Raw genomic sequence first — 19,331 nt, 5'->3', positions numbered from 1 at the left:
TTGTCATGACAGTAATTCTAGAACCCACTTACTGCACTTTCACAGTCTTTACACCCTAACAGAACAAATATTTAGCAACATGAACTAAGGAAAGCTAACAAGTGCAATATTCCTGGACTTTACAGGACTTAACAGGACTTTCAAGACATTAGATAACGTAACAATGACTTAAGCAAAATGCAATGCTTTACTAGATTCAGGAGGTCTTCAAAATGGAACATAAATTACCAGCTAATCAGAACAGCAGCAGCTATGGTGGTCACAAACGCAAAAATGTAGGTGTGGGAGGTGTCTGGCAAGGCCACAGATGAAGGACTTTCAGATAGCCTAAGAAAAGTACAGTTTTGTACCTACCATAAATGTAGATGTTTGACTGTATACACTGCTGCAGTCATTACACTTGGGTTATCCTGCCGTCAGGCGGTCCCGCAGTCAGCCAGAGTTCCAAAGACTTGGTCCGGCGTCGGTTGCTGTCGCTTCTTCCCTGACGTCAGTGCACCAGGGGTATATAAGATGCAGCCAATGCCATTTTCTTCAGTTTTTCTTGCCCCAGATGTCAGGTGCCCCCAAAAAGGTAGGCAACGTAAATTGCTAATAAAACATACATAAGAAAAGCAATCAAAAACTTTCAGTTACCAGCAAATACTCCCCATAGGTAGTAAAGGGTAGAAGGCTTAGGTAAGTACCAGCAAGTAAGAGGGGAAGGAGGGAGGGTAACCTAGACTGCAGTAGTGTATACACTCGAACATCTACATTTATGGTAGGTACAAAACTATACTATGTTCATAGTGTTACACTGCTGCAGTCATTACACTTGGGTAGAATCCCAAAGCTGAGGTAGGGTGGCTGGTTCTATAAGGCATTAGGGGTGGCTATAAGGCCCTGCAGCACTGCAGTGGCAAAGCCAGCTCTGGATTTAGAGTAAAGAGGCATATGATAAAGCTTGGTGAAGGTATGTACAGAACTCCAAGTTGCTGCTTCCAAAATGTCCTTGGTAGGTACTCCTCTGAGGTAGGCAGTTGAAGTGGCTGTAGCCCTGGTGGAATGAGACCTAATGCTGTTAGGCACAGTTTTCCCATGGTGTGTATAGCAGAAATGTATACAGTGCCCTACCCATTTTGAAATGGTCTGTTTTGAAATGGTCTGTTTTGAAATGGCTTTTCCTTGTGCTCCTGCAGCATATGCTACAAACAATTGCTCAGTTTTCCTGAAAGCTTTTGTTTTGTCCAAGTAGAAGTGTAACTGCCTGTGTATGTCCAAGGAATGCAGTAGTCTCTCCCCTTTATTTTGTGGATTTGGATAAAAAGTTGGCAAGTGAATAGTTTGGTTTAGAGCCACACTTTGATACCACCTTTGGCATAAAAGTAGGGTTTGTTCGTAAAGACACCCTGTCTTGGTGGAAAATGATGAAAGGTTCCACTGCCATTAGTGCCTGTAATTCTGAAACTCTTCATGCTGAGGTTATTGCCAGGAGCAGAGCAGTTTTCCAAGAGACATTTTAAGTCTGCTGAGCTAGCTGGCTCAAAAGGAGGTAAAGTTAATTTTTCCAAGATGAAGTTGAGGTCCCAAGTTGGAGTTGGTGCTCTACGGGGCGGTCTTATGTTTTTAGCCCCTCTGAGGTACTGTTTTAGCAAAGGATTAGAAAACATTGGTGGGTCTGTGTTGTAATGAGCAGAGATGGCAGAGCCGTGGATCTTAATGGATATAAAGGAGAGGCCTTTGTCCAGCATCTCAGTTAAGTATTGTAGTATCTGAGGAATATTTGAGACAAGAGGGTCAAGGCTGTGAGCCTGGTTCCAGGCACAGAATCTCTTCCATTTATCTGAATAGGCTTTCCTGGTGCTAGGCCTTTTGGCCTCCAGAATGACATCCATAACAGCTTTGGAGAGAGGCATTGCTTGCTTGACTAAGGAATCTGCCATGCAGCCAGGTTTAAAGTCTTGAGCTGGCTGTGAAGTATCCGTTTGTTTTGCTGAGTCAGATGATGTGGGATTTGAGGCAAAAATCCATGGTGGACCTTGTGCTAAGTTCTTTAAGATTGGGTACCAGTGCTGGCATGGCCAGTCTGGGGGCAATCAGGATCATCTTTGACTTTTCTTGTCTGGCTTTTATGAGTACCTTTGAAAGGAGAGGTAGTGGTGGGAAAGCATATACTTGTAGGTTTTTCCAGCTGAATGAGAGGGCATCCACTTTCCATGCTTGTGGGTGGGAAGTCCTTGTGCAGAATTTCTGTAGATGGCAATTCATTGGGGATGCAAACAGATCTATGTCCGGGCTCCACCATTTTTGTGTTATCATTCTGAATATTTGTGGATTTATTTTCCACTCGTGCGGATCCATGATGTTTCTGCTTAAGTCGTCTGCCAGTGTGTTTTTCTCTCCTGGCAGGAATTGTGCTTGCAGATGAACTTGATAGGTTAGGGTTGTGTTCCACAAGGTCATGGCTTGTCTGTAGAGGGGATATGAATGAGTGCCCACTTGCTTGTTTATGTACCACATAACTGTGGCGTTGTCTGTCTTTAGCAGAAGTTGTCCTGGATGCAGTAGTCCCTTGAAAGCTATAAGGGCATTTTGTACAGCTAGCATCTCTTTTTGACTGATGTGAAGATGCCTTTGTTCTGCGGGCCACTTGCCCTGAATACATTTCCCTGCCACATGTGCTCCCCAGGTGTAATCCGAAGCATCTGTTATCAGTGTTTGCCTGGCTGTGGGTTGTGTGAAAGGCTGTCCCTTGTTGAGGTGACAGGCTTGAGCCCACTATCGAAACTCCTGTTGAAGGCAAGGAATAAGTGGTATCACTGTTTCCAAACTGTGACAGTGTTGAGACCAGACACTCTTTAGGTACCATTGTAGTTTCCTCATATGCAGTCTGGCATATGGAATTAGTAGTATGCAAGATGCCATATAACCCAAGGCCTGCAGAATTTTTCTTGCAGGGAGTTGGGTCTTTGTTGCCATCAATTGGAAATATTGAGTCAGTTGTCGCTGCTGGTCTGGCGTGAGATAAGCCATCTGGGCCGTTTACTTAAGCTGGCACCCAGGAATATTATCTCTTGTAAGGGCACTAGTTTTGACTTCTTTTCATTTACTGTGTACCCTAGGCAAATTAGCAATCTTTTTATAAATGCCAGATGCTTTAGAAGAATGTCTTTGCTCTCTGCTTGAATAAGGCAGTCGTCCCAGTATGGGTAAATTTGAATTCCTTTTTGTCTGCAAAATGCAATTACTGGTGCCAGGCATTTTGTAAAGACCCTGGGCGCAGTAGATAAGCCAAAGGGCAGTGCAGAGAATTGGTAATGCATTGTACCTGCTAAGAATCTGAGGTATCTTCTGCAATTTTGTCTGATAGGGACTTGCAGGTATGCCTCCTCGAGGTCCAAAGTTACGAGCCAAGCTTTCTTGCGCAGCATGGGAAGAAGCTGCTGTAGTGTCAACATTTTGAATTTTGGAACATCCAGGTAAGTATTTAGAGAAGAAAGATCCAGAATGGGCCTCCAGGCTTTGTCCTTTCTGGGGACCAGAAAGAGTCGAGTAAAATCCTTGTCCTTACTCCTGTGCTGGTACCTTTTGAATAGCTCTCATGTTCATGAGCGCTGTCATTTGTCTTTGAGCCTCTGCCCATTGATTTGGTGATAGATTTGGCATTCATTTTAACCTTGGCAGAGTGTGAAAGTGGAACCTGTAACCTTGAGATACAATATTGAGAACCCATTTGTCTTTGGTGATCATATGCCAATTGTGACAGAAAAGTGCCAGTTTTCCCCCCAAGGGGGCTGCCAAGAGAGAAGTGTTTGGCAGCTGTAGTGGGAAGTCATCGGGACTGTTTTTTTATAAGGTTGAGGCCTGTCTTCCCCTTCTTTCTGAGTTGAAGCACCCCATTGTCGAGGCCTGTAAGAACCTTGTGGTTGACCTCTGCCTCTTGGACGTCTGCATCTGCCCCTTTGAGGTCTGTCCGAGATGGGAAAGGACCAGTTCTTTGTTGGCCAATTTCTGCTAAATCAAGGAGGCTGAACCTGTAAGAAATCCTTCACCGTTTGCATAGATTTTGCTTTATCCTCCATTTTCTTTAATACCTCTTCTGCCTTAACTCCAAATAAAACATCCTGCTGCAAAGGTGAATCCAATAATTTTGCTTTAACATGATCTGGTAAAGTCTGCTCTTTTAACCAAGCATGTCTTCTAATGACAGACCCTGTAACTGCTGCACTACAGGAGGCCTCTAATGAATCAAAACCACATTGCAAAGTATGTTTTCCCACTTGTTCAGCTGCATGCAATAAATCCTGTATTTCCTTATAGTTAGGAAGATCTGAATTTGGAAGCATTTTTTATTTCAAGTGAGACATCAAATATTGCTGATATTTACGCATGTGAAACTGGCAATTTAAGGCCCTCATTGCTAAAGTTGCAGATATATATACTTTCCTCCCCCATCTGTCTAATGCTCTGAAATCTCTGTCAGAGGGGACTGGATTTTTTGCTGTAGAGGCCTTTACCCCTGTGGGACCCTGGGAAATAGTTTCAGGGTCAGCAACAGGGCTTTTATAAAGAAATTTGTGAGAGTCAGGGACTCTGTAGTATCTGTCTGGCTTAACTAGAGCAGGGGGTAAAGAATCAGGATTTAAACTGGATTCAGAATACACATCATCCACGATATCTAACACTGGCAGAATAGCAAGGGGTCTGTGCTGAGGTAATAAAAGAAAATCTCTGAGCCTTTTCTTGGATTCTGAGTAATCCTGGCCCTCCCAATGGAAATGCTCCCTCATGGTATGTAAGGTTTTCCCAAAGGAGTAGTCCTCCGGTGGAGAGGCTGAAGGAATTGATTCCTCAGCATCAGAATCCTCATAATGGGGTAAAGAGTATCCTTGGTCTGAGGATGAATCCGAAGAGATGGACACCTGGTCGGATGAGTCAAAGTCTGCATCCTGTCTAGGCCTTTTATCAGGAGGAGGGTGGGACCCTCTGATCAGAGTAATTAAGTCTTCGGCCATTTTGAGCATCTGTTTCTTAGGCATGGAGACCTGTGCTGGTGAATGTAGAAGTTGTTTCTTTGTTTTTAAAGGGGTTTTAGATTTAGCAGAAGATTTAATGGTTAACTGAGTGGGTCTGAAAACACCCTCTGAAGCTGCGGGTTGTTCAGCTACTCCGGATCCCTCTGAAGGGTTAGTCTCGGTAGGCCGTAAATCTGGTGTATCCGAAGGCCCAGCCATCTCCACGTGGGAGTCAGAGGCAGCTTGTGGTTCCAAAGAAGCGGTCGTCAGGGGCTGTGAAGGCGCCTCGCTGAAAACCAGAGAACCGGCGACTGGCCTAGAACAGGCTTCGTCGTCAGTTTTGGGCCTCGGATGCCTGTCCTTGTCTTTGCACTTTTTGTGAATTCCGGTCGTCGGTAGTTCCGACGGCATGGTGTAATTGAATTTTCTACCAAAATAATGTCGGGCAAAATCAAACAAACGTTTAATAGTGCGCTTGTTAAACCTAGCACAAAACTGACAACCTGTGACGTCGTGGTCTGGGCCTAGGCATGGGATACAATAAGAATGGAAATCCTTATGAGGTATTTGCTTCCCACAAGAAATACAATTATTAACTTTTACTGACATCGGTCTGAGGCAAGAAAGTTTCCCCAATGGGGTATTTAGCTTTGTAGAAGACTTTGGTTCTGGATTCGGAATGAAAATCTCAGGAGTTGGCCGACCGGCACTTGCGAACTGCTTTTGTTTCGGGCACTGCGCGGCAAGAAAAACTGAAGAAAATGGCGTCAGCTGCATCTTATATACCCCTGGCGCACTGACGTCAGGGAAGAAGCGACAGCAACCGACGCCAGACCAAGACTTTGGAACTCTGGCAGACTGCTGGACCGCCTGACGGCAGGATAACCCAAGTGTAATGACTGCAGCAGTGTAACACAATGAACATCAACGGACAAGCTGTCACCAACACGGTGAAAGAAATACTTACACTGACCAGAGACAGAGTCAGGAAGCTGAAGTAACATTGATGAAGTGCTGCACCAAGAGTCCACACCCTTCTTTCAAGGGGGAAAGGTCAGCAGCAGCTGCTGTGGGATTAGGACTATTTCTATTGACAAGTCCAGCGAGTCATTTAAAAACTGTTCTGCTGTGCAGGAGTGGGTGCCATCAAGCAGGAAAATGTGAAGAAGATGGATCATGCTCAGTTACTGTGGTTAATACTCCTTTTCAAGGTTGGGTAAAAGGAAGGGGCAGTATTTCTACTGACAACAGGAATGTGGATTCTCCTTTGAGGGAGGTGCTATAACAGTATGGGATCTCAGGGACAGTGCTGCATGTCATTCAGTCCCTCTGCACTGTGAGAGCTGTGCACATGTTCTTGGTGTAAAGCAGAGCACTTTCAACATGGTCACGGGATTTCAACAAGGTCAAATCTTCTCTCCTTTTAATTCTAATTTTCTTGAAAGCATACCAAGCCACAAGTAAGGTCTTATAGTACGCAACTTCAGTGCAAGACGGTTGAATCTTGTTGTCTGCAGACAATACTGTCTTATTTTCCTGTCATGGCAGTGATCTCCGATTGTCACTGGAGCATTTTGTTCTATGTGAAATAGGGAAAAAAAAAATTCCTACAAATCAGAGATCACAGTCATCCGAATGAAGCAGATGCCCCCACTCAGTTGTGGAGAACTGTACACTGTTGTACAGGAGACAAGTATAAAAACCTTGGAATTTTGTTCAGGAGTAAGGGTACATGGCGTGATGATGTGAGATAGTGTCAGCTATGCCAGGAGAAGGGATGTGTAACATATGCCAGCATAGCTAGCTGGAGTTTTGTAAAGAACTACATGTCATTCGTATATAAAACTTATTTGCACAGGTGCTTGTGTTGAAAATGTATTTGTAAAGCTGCTTGCGTTAATGTACAAACAGTGGGTCCTACTGGACAGGAAAGAAATACACTTGTATGTCAGGCTGTATTGTAACTGTTGAAATGAATATACTGTAACAGGATACTGGAAGAGAACAGGTCAATCTCAGTCCAGCTAACTTTGAAAAATAGTCTGAAATTAAATTACCTGGTTTAGGCCATAAAGATTGTATCTTACAGTTGTGACATGTCTGTGAAAACCAGGATTAGGAATGTTACTGTACTGTCATTGGGGGTAAAATAATTGCTATCTTGGAAGGGTGGAAGTTTTGAAATGGTTTTATAGTTTCCAGATGTTACAACACATCTCAGCAAAGCTACATATGTGTGTATGGTTACACCTATATGCTACATTCTGGTTCAGTTTCTAGTAAAGCAGGTAGTGTGGGAATCAGAGTCAGATGACCAGATGTATGTGATGTCATTCTGTAACCCAGCACTGAAATGTTTTAATACTAGATGAGACAGACAGAAGTCTCACGGCAGTCTGTTTTTGAAACCTGACGAGGAAGGAAGCCCACTCACCCACTTCATTTTGCCTTGCACTAGTAAGTGAACTAGGGAACTTTAGAACAGTCAGGAAAATATAAAGAGATTAGTTAAGTTTTGTTTTTCTGTACCTGTGTGAATCTTTCCATCGGTGTTACTTTGAGTTATTTCCTGTGTCTGAAACTCTGGTGTTTATTGTAAATAGATGTTTAGTATTTTCATGTTCTTTCATTACTTATTATTAAATATATTTTACCTTTCCATTATGGTCGGTCTTTTAGAGAGTATTTTAACCTTTGAGAGTACTTATATTTATTTACTTATTTGACATTTGTTGACTGGTTGACTGGGTTGGTCCAGCTGGGCCGAAGCCCTTTTTCAGTGGAGACCGGGGGGGGGGGGGGCTCCACAATTACATAGCTACTACATAGACATCAAAACATAGTTATATAAAATACGATTTGAGAATAAGAACAGGATATAGCCAATATCTTCTAAAACCTCTCAAATCCGTAGAGTAGCCAATATCTTCTAAAACCTCTCAAATCCATAGAGTATTGTAGTGCAGAGTAAATATTGCAGAAACAGAAATGTTCACATTCTTCATCTTCTAGCAGTGCTATATTTATTTGGTGACACTGTGGCCACTCCTGAAAGCCTTGCTGCATTGGTCAAACACTACCATTTGTATTAGTATTAATTGTACTCTATATAATTGGGTACCCTTGTTAACAGCTTTAGAGTAGCTGGCTGTGGAGTGTTCTGGTGGCAATACTTACCTTATAGTCTGGGCAGAGGAGGCATAGCTAGAAAATCAGTGGAGAGAGAGAAAGAGAGAGAGACGGAGAGAGAGAGAGAGAGAGAGAGAGTGTGTGTGTGTGTGTGTGTGTGTGTGTGTGTGTGTGTGTGTGTGTGTGTGTGTGTGTGTGTGTGTGTGTGAAAATCAAATCTCAAAGACTCTGTATGTCAGCTACTTGGAGCAGGGACATAGTACACTGGTTTCACAGAGGGGGTGGTGGAGGACTTTGCTTGGAACACTCAGCTTAGGACTCAACTTTACAGCTGTGTCAGTGGGAAGTCTTATTTGGGGGCCTAGAGAGAGAGAGAGAGAGAAACCCAGCCCTAAGACAGTGTGTGTTCCCCTGTGTGCTCTTAAGGGAAATTATGCTTGGTGCAGAGAGCTGCGTCTGGAAATACTGCGTGTATCTATCTTTGTTCCAAGGGAACGTCCCCCACCAGTGTCCATGAGAATTGAGATGCCTTGATCACTGACCCAGAGCAGGGACGTCACAAATGGTATATCCAGGGACTGACCAGTGGCCCACACCATATAGTTTAAACATGTTCTAGTTTCTAGTACATGCTAAGGTCCCCTTTCCAAGAACAGAAAATGGCTTCCATCAGACTGCTTAGTTATGGTCCCTTGATAAAATACTTGAAAAAATAATTTACTACCAAGTACATGAATACATCACAAATTATAATACACTGACTAATAAGCAGCATAATTTCACCCCAACTACTGCATTCTCGCAGCCATTAACACCCTGACAGAAAAAATACTAAGTAACATGAACTAAGAAAAGCTAACAGGTGCACTATCCCTGGACTTAAAGCGCTTTCAAAGAGTGTGAAACTCAAAACTCTTACATAAATTAACAGAAATTAGGAGTCTCTACAGGAGTCACTTATTGGTTCCAAAATTATCTACTAATAGAACAATCAAAGTTGGAAGGTAAAATATACACTAGGAAATGGGAAAGAAAACTAGTGTCTTATTAGAAGGCTTCATATTTGATCCGCTTATTATTTCTATGTATCCATGACTTTGCGTGGGAATGACACTGACTGTTTTCTTTATATGCAGACAACATAGTCATTACAAAAGCAAATAAAAAAAATGTGATTTGACAAGGACCATCATCACAGGGTTATTAGTATAACACACAAACCGCAATGGTACTTGTGACATCTAAAAGAATAAACTACACAGCAAATCACTATCACTGATTCATTAGGAATATGCCTACACTGGACCACACTCAACAAGAATGTTGAGAGATTTTCTTGAAAAATCATCTCTCTTTACTACTAGTATACTTTCCTTCTCACCTATACTCAAAAGACTCGAACTGCAGCAGATCACCCAAGACTGCAGATATCTAAATATGCAAACAATGTTCTACCTCATAAAACCAAAACAAATTTCCACAGACTTTATAGAAACACTGCACAGACTTATATTTGGATTGCTTATGCAACATTTTGCAGTTTAGTGCGTCAGTACTTGCCTCTGATACTGCAAGAATTCTGTGGTATTCCCTGAACCACAGCATTAGCTGGTCATATCAGTGACAAAGGCATGAGTTCAAATCCAATCTGGTGTACTTTAGTTCTTCCAAAGTATGAGCGCTCATACCTGTACTACAAGGGCTGTATGACTAAGCTTCATACAATCCTCACATATCAACAGCCTAGTAAGACGCTATGAAGTTGAGCATTACACTTAACAGTACTGACAACATAATTAACCGGAACTAGACACATATTTAAATAACATTTGCAGATGCATCATACAATGAGGGATTGAGGACAGTAGGACATGGTTATCTATACTCATACTGTTTCTGTTAACATATATGACAATTAAGCATGAAACTGGAGTATTGCAAATAGATTTTAAGCATGAACTACAGTCTGAATTTATTAGCATGTGTTGTTTGTAAACCATGTAACACACTGCAAGAACAATATAAATGTATTTGTAAGCCAACAATGTTAGATAATTTAAACTGTTTGCATATCCTATATTAATGACCGTCAGTGACCACTGTATTTATCAAATTAGCTGAGGTCATGGCTGAAAGAGTCCCCAGACAAGATCACTTACCCAGTCAATGAACATCACATAAGTAAATAAAGATGGGTGCAGTAGCAGCAGTACTGGTAAGACTGCACTAGATGGACATGGACTGAGGATTCATTCATGGGACAAAACTCATTGCTCAATCTGCATTCTCATCCTCACCTTTTGTCACAAGGACTGGGCAGTGAATGAAAGGATGCGATTGTGTGTACAAGTGGTGGAAAAGGTGCTGCTCTGAATGGTTTCTGGACTCTGTTTCCAGAGAATGTCTAGAGATTCTCTTGGAAAATCATCTCTCTTTACCACTAGTATACTTTCCTTCTCACCTATACTCAGAAGACTGCATGGGATCATCCAAGGTAGCTCAGAACTCTGGAAGGACCTCAGAACAGCAGCTACTGCTGTTCTGGAGTGAGAGGAGTTAGATGACATGGACTGGGAACCCACCGGAGTAAAACTCTTAGGTGCTTCCAATTCAAATTCTAGTTTTAAAAGTACCCGATAGCAACACATTCCACAAAACTGAAACAGGCAACAATCACAAAGAATACGGAAATGTCAAAACCTACTAAATGACAAAAATGTAAGGAAGAAAAAAATGAGGACAAACACCTACACAGGAGAAACATGCAAGTAGGTCAAAAGGTATTTTACAGTACGTTTTAAAACCACTGAATGGATACGTCATTTGGTAGGCAGACAAAAGAATCACCACCTGACCATTCTAGCAGTACCTCTACAACCACCAGCAGATACAAACTGGTTGAATAAATGGTCAAGGAAAGCCAAGTACCAGGGAGGGAGGCGATACAGAGTTAAACCCAGGACAGCATTTTAAAGACAGCACATTTTTCAGTTAGCTGCCGCGGCAGGCTACACAGACCTGGTGTAATGTGATGGAAATTAGGTGACACAGTCAGCAGCCATACAGCAGCATTCTGAACTGTAATTCAACCTACTCCAGAGTCTGGAAACCCTTGGTAGAAGGCAATACAGAAGTCAAAACAGCTGACTATCAAGGCCTGCACTATAACACTAATATCTGCTCATGGAATAAGGTGCTTAATGAGGATCGTGTTTCCAAGATGGAAGGATTTAAAGGTGGCTGAAGACTGGTCTTTCAGAGTCAGCCTGTTATCAAATATCATCAAATTAAATACATTTGGCACAAACTGCAGCTTGTCTTCACTACAAGCTATAATTTATGAGTGTCAAAACTAGTGCAAATAAGTGCTGTGAAAAAGCAAGGCAACCATCTTTGTTGTGTTAAGCTTCAACCAATTTTTGACCATCCAAATGCATGGGTACATTCCAAATCCTCACAATCTGTTAAAGGCAAAGACAACGGCTCTTACGGAAAGCAGAGGTAAAGCTCTACAAGTTCACCATAGGAATTATATTACTTACAAGGCTACTGATCTATGAAGATTTTTAGAAGCCTAGCCTTGCATTCCTGTATGAATATAAAGGTGGTACAATGGTGCTAAACCAGGGGTGAATTTGTGATTCCCATCTATTCATCCAGACTATATCTGAACAGAGTAAGGCAATTACTTTGCTTTATGTGGAGAGGAAGACTATTTCAAAGAAGTGGTATTTTTGTGATATATACCTATCCCTCCAACATGCTCTACTTGCGTAGCAGAAGAGATCAAGATCTTGAGTGGGTGTTTATTATACCACAGGACTTGCAGGTATGCAGTAGATCAGAGAGGACAGGGTCTGCTGAGTCTCTGTACACAACACAGAGAACACTCCTCAGTGGCTTGTAAGATTCTCAGAAGAAGAACAAGACTTTGAAAAGGTCAGTGTAGTTATGATTTAGGCGTTTGATATTCCTGGCAAGAAAGCACTGTGGTCATTCAACTTGTGTTACATGTTGGGACAGGTACATACCTAAGGAGGCATTATACTCAATGATCGGCCTAATACTTGCTGAATACAGTGTTTTGATCATATTGCTGGGCCCAGATACCATATCCTTACTAATAAGCTGTGCAACAAAAAAGGACTTTCTTACAATAGTGGATACAGGATGACTGAAGGACTGTTTGTTGTCCACACAGGTTCCCAGGTCTCTAACTACTGAATCAATTTTCAGAGGGTGTGTTCTAGATGTTATAACTGCAGGGGACATCATACGAGTTGGAACAGTATTGTAATACTTTGCTTAGGTGCCTCAGAGAAAACTTTCTTACATTACCTGTGCTCCACAGACAATTGCTTGGAAACCTGATCCACAAAGCCTATTAACAATTAAAGCAGGAACTGGAACTGGCACACCAACACGAAGGCCAACATGCCTAGCAAGATATATTGCATCTGAAGAAGTCTGAAAAACATGGACAAAGAACAACATCTCACTACTGCATTTATTAACTCAAGACAAAAACTAGCAGTTTTAATTCCAATGTTTTCATTGCAGGAAAATAAGCTTCAGTGTTAACTGGTATTTTAGTAATGCTCATTAAAAATTACTCACCATAACATTCCATTTGTGTTGTCCATTTTCATTCTTCCTCAACTGACAACTTCAAATCCGATCCCTCTGATCAGACTCAGCCGTTGCTAAAGCTTGTGGCAACCTAGAACTCTTTGAGCATCTCCCTTACCACAATGCACCAACCCCAGTTATCTCTGTTCTTGTTTGCTGCCTTAGTATGAGGTAAAGGCAGACATAATAACGGAGAAGACTATTTATGGAGTTATACATATAAAAGGTTAGGACACACTTGGCCTGTAATACTTGTTCTCCCAGAAGTTTTAAAGGATAGGGGTTGGTGGGAGGGGGGTTGAGAAAGAATGAAAATGGACAACACAGATGTAATGTTATGGTGAGTACATAGCTTCTTTATCTGATGTTGTCAAATTTCATTCTAACCTCAACTGATGAGACAAAGTCCCCAGCTACTTAATTTCCAGGGTGGACTCAAGGAAGGATATTCCTGAACACCACAGAAACAAAACATGCCCTTCCTCTGGAGACCAGATCTAATTTGTAATGAAAAATAAAAAGGTAGAGGGGTAGCCCAAGTAGCCACTGCACAAATATCATCCATGGACATTCTGGATTGAAATACTGAGGGAGTGGTCATGGATTTTATAGAATGAGCACAAATCATTTTTGTCAGAGTGATGCCCAATTTGTTATAGACATGGAAATGCAATTTGTTATCCATTTAGATAGTGTCACATTGGTAACTGGTTTACCCAATGTGGGTTCTGTAAATGAGACAGATGATTCAATTTCCTGATGTCTTTAGTCCCACTTAAATAAAAATGCAACTGCCTGTGGATATCAAGCAAATGTAGCACATATTCACCTTTGTTAAAAAAAATTTGGGAAAAACACAGGCAAATTAATAGACCAAGCTAAAACCTCCCTGTACTCTTTCCTCGTCAGGCCAATAATGGAGTACAACACCCCTTTTGGTATACGCCTTTCCAAGCACCAGCAGTAACTGGAGAGACCACAAAGGCTCCTCACAAGGAAGATTCAAGGTCTTCAGCATCTGCCCTGTGTGGATTGTCTGAAATCATTGTCACTTTATTCCATTTCATATAGACTACTCAGAGGAGATCTCTGACCCTGCTTTACTGGAAATGCTGCATATCCGCAAGTCAAATGGTAGACAGGTTACTCACTCTAAAGACCTTAACCTGGTATATGACATTAACAGAACCTGCTGGAAGGACAGATTTGTTTCCCAGAGGTTACGACACCTTTGGAACAGACTCCCACCTCATGTCAAACAGAGCACCTCATTGGCCCTCTTCAAATGTAGGGAACTACATGTAGATTTACAAGGTCCTGTCCAGGCACTGGAACATCAAGTCTGATGCCTTGGTTCTATTTTGGGCAATGAACTCCTTACAAGCTTAAGCTCCTCCCTACCCATAATCTTCTACTGCTGCTGCTACTGGTTCGCCAACTCTTGCTGTTATTCTGACATCTTAGAATAGCTAGAGTGACAACTAGGGAGCTGTAAAAACTTTTGTGGATGATTATAGTGACAGGAGTAAGGATCATCATGCTTCGTTAGCGATTTCCTGAACTGTTGACTAAATTTCAACTCCAACTATCTCTTTTCCCTTCCCTCCCTAAGCTGACATGCTTGGGCATGGATACACTTGACTAGATGCAATTACTCTTATTCTCTTTCTTCACCAAGAGTTCGACTGGGGGGGGTGGTACAGGATGTTTTTTTTCCCCGAAGATTGCGTGTTTTTTTTCCGAAGATTGCGTGCTTCGGTATACTCTCAGTCAATGAAAAAAAGCGGAAGCCTGGATTTAAAAAAATGTAAACAATGTGGGCACAAAATTATCCTGCAGGACCCGCATGAATTCTCCTTAATCTGTTTAATGGCAGCTCATTTGACAAGCGATTGTAATATTTGTAAAAAGTTCAGTGCCCACACTTTGTCAGGAAGAAAAAATTACCTGGATGTTAAGGTATTAGCCCACTAACTTTAGTGCAGATGGGAAGTCATGATACGTTGGTGACAAACAAAAGAAAGGAGGAAAGGTAGGGGAGTGTTTACGGGAGATACACTGACACTTGAGAGTTATATATGTAAAACAAGGCTGGGGTTCAGAAGAGACACCCCTATAAAATGCTTTAAATCTATAACAGTTAGTTTCAGAATTCACCATTTTTGTCAGACTTGCAATAATTTGTGAAGTATCAGGACTCGCAACATTGGATATCTCACTTCCATTGGGATGGAAAGTGGCACCTGTACCTTCATAGTAATAGAGTTTGCATGCTGTGTGGGTGTATACACACAGACACACACTTTTCAGGGCAGTCCGGGGTGACTACTCCTCATCTTTCTTCACTGGATATTGGTTCAGCAACTTCCAGACATAAGGGAGGGGAGCTGCAAGTCAGTTCATGGTAGACTTTACAATCCTGAGCACCATTCAAGAGGAAAAGGTCACCTGGAAAGTACAGCTGTGTATACTTACCATAAATGTAGATGTTAGAGTGCATTCACTGTTGCAGTCATCACATTTGGATTATCCCTACCAGGGTAGCCCTCAGTCGGCCTGAATACCAGAGGCTTAGTATTTCTGCATTGGTTGCCGTCACTCCAGGACTGATGTCAGGTCATCAGTGATATAAAATCAGGCAGCCGACACCATTACATCAGTTTTTCTTGCCCTGTGAGGTGTCCCAATAAAGGAGCTAGGTTATGGTGGGAGAACACCACTAATAGAAAGTAAATACCAAAAATTCCTTGTAAGGAGAGAGAGAAACAGAGGCAAGGGGGATGGAGGGAGGAAAAGCTACAGTTGTGTACACTTACCATAAATGTAGATGTTCGAGTGTATTCACTGTTGCAGTCATCACACTTGGGTTATGGTACAGCCAAAAGAATTAAGGGGGCTGGAGGGAGGGTAACCAGGACTGCAAAAGTGAATACACTCGAACATCTACATTTATGGTAAGTGTACACATCTGTACTATGTTCTTTTTTGTTTCACTATTGCAGTCATCACATTTGGGTAGATTCCCAAAGCTAAGGATGGGAGTAGGAATTTAGATAGCATTAGGACCAGCTATAAGGCCCTGCAAGACTGCAGTGGCAAAGCCAGCTCTGGATTTAGAGAAAATTGGCAGATGGTAATGCTTGGTGAAAGTATGTACCGAACTCCAGGTAGCAGCTTCTAGGATGTCCCTGGTAGGGACACCTCTGAGAAAGGCTGCAGAGGTAGATGCAGCCATGGTTGAGTAGGGTCGGATCCCCTGTGGGATAGGTTTTCCATGGTGCTTGTAGCAGAAATGAATGCAATGGCATATCCATTTGGAAATGGTTTGCTTTGAAATAGCCTTCTCCTCTGCCCCTGCAGCAAATGCCACCAGCAGCTGTTCAGATTTCCTTTGAGGTTTAGTCCTGTCCAAATAGAATCTAAGTTGTCTGTGCACATCTAAGGAGTGCAGTAACCATTCCCCTTTCTTCTGTGGATTAGGAAAAAAAGTTGGCAAATGCATGGACTGACTAAGGGCCACACTGGATACCACCTTGGGCATGAAGGACACCCTGTCTGCATGAAAGATGATGAAAGGCTCCACTGCCATAAGGGCCTGTAATTCAGATACCCTTCTTGCTGAAGTGATTGCTAAACGGAAAGCTGTTTTCCAAGAAAGAAATTTTAAGTCTGCAGTAGCAGCTGGCTCGAAAGGAGGAAGAGTGAGTTTCTCCAATACAAAGTTAAGGTCCCAGGCTGGAGTTGGAGCTCTCCTGGGTGGCCGTAAATTTTTGGCCCCTCTGAGGAACTGCTTGAGCAGTGGGTGAGAGAAAAGGGGAGGCTCGGTGTTAAAATGAGCTGAAATAGCTGAGGCGTGAATTTTGATGGAGGAGAAAGATAGGCCCTTGTTAAGCATCTCAGTAAAGTATTGTAAAATCTGAGGTAAATTGGGCACTGCTGTGCTCATCCCTTGAGACTGGTTCCAGGCACAGAATCCTTTCCATTTTTCAGCATAAGATTTTCTAGTACTAGGCCTCCTTGCCTCTAAAATGATATCCATCATTGGTTTGCTGAGGGATGGTAAAGGAGAGATTAGGTAATTAGCCAGGCTGCTAGGTTCAGTGTTTGAAGCTGAGGGTGCAGAATCTGGTTCTCCTGCTGAGACAATAGGGTAGGAGTCTGAGGCAGGTGCCATGGGGCCAACAGTGACGCACGGTGCAAGAGGGGGTACCAGTGTTGGCGTGGCCAGTCTGGTGCAATCAAAATTGTCCTTGGTTTGTCTTGTTTGATCTTTAGTAGTACTTTGGAGAGCAGAGGAGGAAAGGCATAAACTAATAGGTTTTTCCAGCTGAAGGACAGACCCATCCACTTTCCAAGCTTGTTTGTGGGGAGTCCTTGTGCAAAATTTGTCCAATTGATAGTTTTGGGGGGAGGCAAACAGGTCTACATCCGGGCTTCCCCATTTGCTTGCCAACATGTTGAAAATCCTTGGTTCCAGTTTCCAGTGCTTCCCCATTTGCTTGCCAACATGTTGAAAATCCTTGGTTCCAGTTTCCAGTCGTGAGGGTCCATGAGGTTTCTGCTTAGTTCGTCTGCCAGTGTGTTTAGTTTTCCTGGCAGGAATTGAGCTTGCAGATGCACTTGGTAGCTCAGGGCTGTGTTCCACAATGCCATGGCTAGTCTGCAGAGGGGGTGAGAATGTGTACCCCCCTGCTTATTTATGTACCACATAACAGTGGTGTTGTCCGTCTTTACCATAAACTGTCCTGGAAGAATGTGATCCTTGAAGGCTGCCAGAGCATTCTGTACAGCTAACATTTCTTTTTGATTGATATGCAGGTGCATTTGACTTGAGTTCTATTTGCCCTGAATGCACTTCCCTGCCAGGTGAGCCCCCCATGCATAGTCTGATGCGTCTGTTAAGGTTTGGACGGCAGGGGGTAGTGTGAATGGTAGTCCCTTGTTTTGGTGGCAGGCCTCTGCCCACTAAAGGAACTCTAGGCATAGGCAAGATATGATAGGAATCATTGCTTCTAGATCCTGAGAATGTTGACACCATAGGCTTTTTAGATACCATTGTAGTGTCCTCATATGCAGCCTTGCATATGGAATTAGAAGAATGCAGTAAGCCATGAACCCTAAGGCTTGTATAGTATTTGCCTTGCAGATAGCAGGGTTTTTGTGGCTACTTGTTTGAAGAAGGATGTCAAATGAATTTGTTTCTCTGGCGTGAGGAAAGCCAACTGGGAAGTTGTATTCAAACTTGCTCCCAGGAATATAATTTGTTGACAGGATATCAGGTGTGATTTCTTTTAGTTTATGGTGTACCCCAGACAAGTTGGCACCCTTTGTACAAAGGCCAGATGATTCAAAAGTATGTCCTGGCTTTCTGCCTGAATTAGACAATCATCCAGGTAAGGGTATATTTGAATATTTCTTAGCCTGCAAAATGCAATGACTGACGCTAGGCACTTTGTGAATACCCTGGGCGCAGTAGATAAGCCAAAGGGCAGTGCAGAGAACTGATAGTGCGTGTAGCCTGCTTTGAAGCGTAGGTATCATATGCAAGATTCCCTGATTGGGATGTGCATGTACGCTTCCTTTAAATCTAGTGTTGCCAACCAGGTGTCTTTGCCTAGCATAGGGAGCAACTGGTGAAGAGTCAGCATCTTGAATTTTGGAACCACCAAAAAGGTGTTTAGAATAGATATGTCCAGGATAGAATGCCATGAACTGTCCTTTCCGGGTACCAGGAAAAGTCTCTAGTAGAATCCTTGTCCCTTTTCCTCTTCTGGTACCAATTGAATAGCCCCCATGTGTAAGAAAGAAAGTACTTGCTTTTGGGCTTCTGCCCACTGATTTGGGGGTAGATCTGGCCACCCTGTGGTTGTTGGTAACGTGTGGAAGTGAAATCTGTATCCCTGGGACACCATATTTAAAACCCATTTGTCCTGGGTAAGGAGTTCCCAGTTCTTTGCACGAAGAGCAATCTTTCCCCCCAAGGGGGCACTCAGTTGAGAAGTGCTTGGAATCTTTAAAAATAAGTCATTGAGACTGTTTACCATAGGGGGAGTTTTATTTCTCCCAGATTTGGAAGAGGAGGCTCCCCACTGCTTAGTCCTGTGTGTACCCAGGGACTGAAGCCTGGGAGCTCTGCTGGATCTTGGTTTGGACTGAGAAAGTCTGGAAGAGGCAGGAAAGGACCAATTCTTGGAAGGCCAATGTCTACTAAACCTCGGAGGTTGTACTTGTAAAAAAATCTTTAAACAGTTTGCATAGATTTAGCTTTTTCCTCCATCTTTTTAAGAACTTCTTCTGCCTTGTTGACAAACAGACTGTCCTGGTGTAAGGGAGTACCCAGTAGTTTCACTTTAACATGATCTGGCAAGGATTGCTCCTTAAGCAAGCATGCCTTCTTAGTACAGACCCAGTTACAGCAGCCCTGCAAGATGCCTCTAAAGAATCAAAACCACAATGCAAAGTATGTTTTCCAACTTGTTCAGCCGAATGCCGTAAATCTTGAAAATCCTTATTTTCAGCACAATCAGGAATCAACATCATTTTCTGTTTAAGCAATCCAATAATATGCTGCTGATACTT

The 19,331-nt window shown here is 42.6% G+C and overlaps 1 protein-coding gene across 1 annotated transcript in view; it reads right to left on the bottom strand.

Annotated features, from left to right (window-relative positions):
• Positions 1-19,331, bottom strand: part of ACAA2 (acetyl-CoA acyltransferase 2) — a gene marked incomplete in the record, with an annotated part of 508,533 nt that overhangs the window by 329,748 nt on the left and 159,454 nt on the right. Inside the window, 1 exon segment of the mRNA XM_044078294.1 lies at positions 12,462-12,590. Within this exon segment, the coding sequence (XP_043934229.1) occupies positions 12,462-12,590 (129 nt within the window).

The sequence above is a fragment of the Protopterus annectens genome, chromosome 1.part1 (assembly GCF_019279795.1).
Source record: "Protopterus annectens isolate FY-2018-M chromosome 1.part1, PAN1.0, whole genome shotgun sequence".
NCBI classification, from domain to species: domain Eukaryota; kingdom Metazoa; phylum Chordata; order Ceratodontiformes; family Protopteridae; genus Protopterus; species Protopterus annectens.
Note: the sequence above shows the minus strand (reverse complement) of the source record. Positions and strands in the feature narration are given on the sequence as shown.